This window comes from Triticum aestivum, chromosome 6D, assembly GCF_018294505.1.
Source record: "Triticum aestivum cultivar Chinese Spring chromosome 6D, IWGSC CS RefSeq v2.1, whole genome shotgun sequence".
NCBI classification, from domain to species: domain Eukaryota; kingdom Viridiplantae; phylum Streptophyta; class Magnoliopsida; order Poales; family Poaceae; genus Triticum; species Triticum aestivum.
The window spans coordinates 442,444,867-442,449,222 of record NC_057811.1 but is presented as its reverse complement, the minus strand read 5'-3'; the positions used below and the strand labels follow the sequence as shown (position 1 = coordinate 442,449,222).

The 4,356-nt window shown below is 45.3% G+C and overlaps 1 protein-coding gene across 1 annotated transcript; it reads left to right on the top strand.

Moving 5' to 3' along the window:
* The first annotated feature begins 209 nt into the window (after positions 1-209).
* On the top strand, positions 210-3,038 carry LOC123141892 (signal peptidase complex catalytic subunit SEC11C). Its single transcript, XM_044560960.1, has 6 exons — positions 210-1,774; positions 1,879-1,991; positions 2,107-2,217; positions 2,333-2,466; positions 2,614-2,665; positions 2,765-3,038. Exons 1-6 carry the CDS (start codon positions 1,732-1,734, stop codon positions 2,819-2,821), a joined length of 510 nt encoding a protein of 169 aa, XP_044416895.1. The 5' UTR covers positions 210-1,731; the 3' UTR covers positions 2,822-3,038.
* Positions 3,039-4,356: the final 1,318 nt, after the last annotated feature.

The following is a 4,356-nucleotide window of genomic DNA, read 5'->3' as shown; positions in this document are numbered from 1 at the left end:
GTAAGCATTGTTTGCGAAGGGGAGAGGGATCTCTAATCTCTAAAAGTAAAAATTCAGACTTAAAATTGTCTGGCATGCATTTATATATTTTCTCAAGATAGCTTAGATGAATTTCTAGGTATTTATTTATGGCCCTGCACATGATGGGGTTGTGTATATCGGAACAAACATCTCACAATTGATTCTCCTGATGAACACAGTGCTGACATATGCCGGAAGAAGGGACTACTCTCTATCAGTGGAATGCCTCAACGCTTTGCTTTTCAGGTTTGTGCTACTCTAACCTATAATTTATACTGGTGAAAACAATGTCGTAATTTCTTTTAGTGACATGTTAAAAGGGATACAGTGGGTCCAAACAGTCATATAAATTTATTTGTTGGTAGGAAAGACATCTCTCGTCTATAAAGAAAGCAGCATATCTTTCCTTTCATGTTCTTATTATTCGCCATTTCAATTTTGGGTCTCCATGCCCAAGCACAAGCTGTTACCTTAATAATCAATTTATTTTTACTCCTAATCTAGATCAAGGATTATGCTCTTGATGCTAGAGTGCCACTGGACAATTGCTTGGCCTGTTCGAAGATTCCTTGTACATATAAGCTTATGCAATTTTTTTCTTCCAGATTTGCACAACTGGGAGAACAAACTGCTACGTGTTCTGCAAGGAGTGTGTATGACACTTTACATGGATCTCCCAACAGATCGAATGTGCCGCGCATGAACGAGGTCATGCCCGTCGGCAGGAACCTCGACCGGGAAGAGCGGGAGCCGAGCTTCCAGGATTGCCTACTGAAAGAGGCCAGAGACACCAAGTTTCTCCGTTTCTCCTTTTCCGCGGGGTGGATCTCCAGCTCCATGATTTTGAGCTTTGCGGCTGCATCCAGAACTTGTTCAGTTCTTCAAATGCTGAGACTGAACTGTGCTTGAACTGACATGAAACATGACACGCGACATGTATGTATATCGACCTGGCCGTTTCATCGTTGGAACCTGGCCGTGGTGGACGCCGCGAGGCACGGTATAAAAACCCGGCTCGCTTCGGCGAAAGAGCGAGAGCGACCGCGTTCACAAGCCCCACACGGTCCCTTACCTCGCACGCCAGCAGACTCGCCGTTACCGCCGCCGCGTCGTCGAGGAACTCCGATGGCCTCCACCGGCGGAGGCACCGGCGGAGGCCGCCACTGGCTCGAGGACGAGGCGCCCGACCTCCGCTCCCGCATCCGCCAAACCCTGTGAGCAGCCACCACTCCTCCCTCAGCTCCCCCCCTGTCCGTGCACCCCCGTCCCCAGCCCGTACAGCGTCCCCCGCCGGTCCCCGCCCGCGGTCGATCGCCTGGGGGATAGAATTTCTGGCGGATCCCCAGGCCCCGCCCGGATCTGGGGGTTGGGTCGAATGGAATTGAGCGGATTGGTTGAGGGCTTAGGGGTTTCGCGTAGCCGGCGGGGGTTCAAGCCTTCCTCTCCTGGGTGTAATTACCACGCGCACGTAATTAATTGATATATAAACCGAAGAGATAAATCAGTTGCAAATCGCACCTACTGCATGGTCGGAGTCGGACACGGAAACCGAATCCCGCACGTGTGGTGATCGATGGTGTCCGTCACCGATTCGTATCGAGTGAGTACTCCGCGCAGCTTTGCCTATATATTCATAACCTACCTACCTACCTAGCTGCAAAGCAAGACCAGACGTCATATTAGAATCGATCAGAAAGCCGAGAGGAGGCTATGAAGATCCGGCATGTGCTCACCCAATCCATCACCTTCCTCGGTACATACATATGCCTCTTTTTTCAGTGCTCTTCAGCGTTGATATTTTGCTTCTATAAGTTCTTTCTTTTTTCTGGAGAAATTTTACTTAAATTTGGAATACAGTTATGGTCGTTGCGTTGCTGGTGTTGGTGCCCGAGGGAATGATGCTAGCGACGGGTGTCAAGTCACCGGCGATGTCGGTTTTGTCAGAAAGTATGGAGCCTGCAATTAAAAAGGTACGTGATACAATTTATTTAGTTTATTAAATATATGGGCTTCAGTTTGTCACCCCCTTTGAATTCGACCGACATATTGATAGATGCATGCATGGAATCTGTGCTTGTTTTGCAGGGCGATATGGTGTTTGTACACAACATGAGCAATGAACCTTTCCGCGAAGGAGAGGTCGTTCTTTTCAAAGTTGATGGCTTTGAACATCCAATTGTCCATCGTGTGATCAAGGTAACAGCAAGCCCGGCCTCTAGTATCTCTTGCTACACACCAATCAAATCATTAAAGGTTCATATGTTATATTTCGTTTGCCTTGAAAATAATCGTCTCAAATTATTTTCTCTAGGTTTACGAGCATCGAGATACCGGAGAAATCCGAATACTCACCAAAGGAGACAACAATTCAATGGATGACCGATTTCTCTATGCGAGCGGGCAGCTTTGGCTTCAACCGCATGACATTATTGGACGGGTTGCAGGGTACGTGGCGGGTTGTTATCTCTTATCATGCGTCTACTATCGAATTTGGACGTGTATTAATATAGCTTTATATATACCTTGCTCTACCGTTTCAATTGATTAATGTCTTTGCATTGTTAATTTTTGTGTTTTGTCCAATGCTAACAGCTATCTTCCATATGCTGGATGGCCTAGTGTCTTCATCAGTGAAGCTTATAAGGTACGCAAGCACACATTATATTCTGGCTAATTTCGGTATATACCATTGTTTATTTAATTAAATACTCACACAAGGTCTCTCTTTTTCTTCTTATGAAAGATGTTGCTGAATGGTGGAAGCACTACAACTCCAGAAGTACTATGGGTAACAATGTAACCGCGGCAGATTTATGTGGATGGCCTCCATAGTGTCTTGTTCGTGGTTAAAGTATGCATCAAACGAACGAAGAGTATGTAAAAGACACATCATTATCATAGTCTCCACAACAGAGTTAATCGAGCTCCATCTGTCTTGTTGAAGTCATTTCTATAGCACGGTCGACAGGATTCCCTTTTTCGAGAACACGCAAAAGTCTTACATTTATTTGCACGGACATGACTCTAACACCTTCTTTGAAAGGTAGATTTTGGTGAAATATGTAGTTAGATGTATTCTTCTTCTTCTTTTTTGATAAAGAGCGAATTTTATCACAAATGAAGTATCAAGTGGATACAAACACAATAAGCACACATTCGGCCTCTGCATTGGCAACGGCGAGTTTGAATAGCCATCGAAGGATCAGCACACACTGGCCAGAGAGTAGATGACAGCTGCGGGACGTTGGATCTGAGGTACGAGTCGGAGGCGCCAAGGTGAGGCAACACACGTCCTCGCCGCCGCCGTCCGCCATGGAGCTTAGCCCGATGGTCTCTTTCTTCGATGACGCCGAGGGAGGGAGTAGCGGTGGTGAAGGCCTTTAGGAGCGGCAGCGGCCTCTTCGCCTGTGACTGTGAGCGATCCGGGAGGCAGTTCGAGTCGCGTATCAGGTGGCAAGATGCCGATTCGGTATTCACATGTAGAGGAGAGGGAAGCAATTGTTTGCTATGTGCTATGGACTCGGTCTTATATGATTTTTTTTAGCTTAAGGCCCCCTACTTTTTAATGTATATAAAACTTGTTAAGGTTGACTTTAGAAGCCTTAAGACAGATCTTATGTCCACTTTAAAAATGTCTATATCAAATCAATCTTGTGTATGAGAGGTAAGAATATATAATAGATCCGTGAGCTTGTCGATGCCAAGGTGAATTTCATGGAATAGGATAATCTCACTATTGAACAACCATCGATAAAAAAACATTCGGATCCAAATAGAGCTACAGAAATATAATGACAACTTCAGAAGAAAAAAGAATCAAAAAGTAAATATTTAGTGAGAAGGTTACCATTAAAATCCGAACGTCGGGATTTATCTTTTCCGTATTTAAATGGTGAAACAAACTTGTTTACCGGAGCAACTAGTTAACGAGCGCTCCTTCGGGAGCCTCGCAATGATCAGCGCCACTTGGCGCGCTCTCAGCCATTCGCCACGTATTGCGCTCTGGGCGTTTCCTTCGGATTTTGTTTTTTATTTTATTTTTCCGCACGCGTTTTCGTCTTTTTAAACGGTTTTTCCCGGGGTTTTTTGACGTTTTGGTTTTCCACCGGTCTTCCTCAGCTTTTCAATAAAAAAAAATTGAAAAAAAATTACGCGAAAAAACGCGTTTTCTTTTTTTTTTCTTTCGCGAGATTCATGGTTTTGCTTTCGCGAGAGTCACGGCCGTGCCTCTTCCAAAACGAAAAAAAACGCATTCTCTGTTTTTTTTTCTTTCACGAGAGTCACGGTTTTGCTTCCGCGAGAGGCACGGGTGTGCTTTCGCGAGAGTCACGGCCG

Excerpts from the sequence above, each read along its gene's own strand:
- LOC123141892 (XM_044560960.1), top strand. The coding sequence starts at position 1,732 with ATGAAGATCCGGCATGTGCTCACCCAATCCATCACCTTCCTCG. Across the intron at positions 1,775-1,878 it reads CCAATCCATCACCTTCCTCG|TTATGGTCGTTGCGTTGCTG; the intron begins GTACATACATAT and ends TTTGGAATACAG. Across the intron at positions 2,666-2,764 it reads TCATCAGTGAAGCTTATAAG|ATGTTGCTGAATGGTGGAAG; the intron begins GTACGCAAGCAC and ends TTCTTATGAAAG.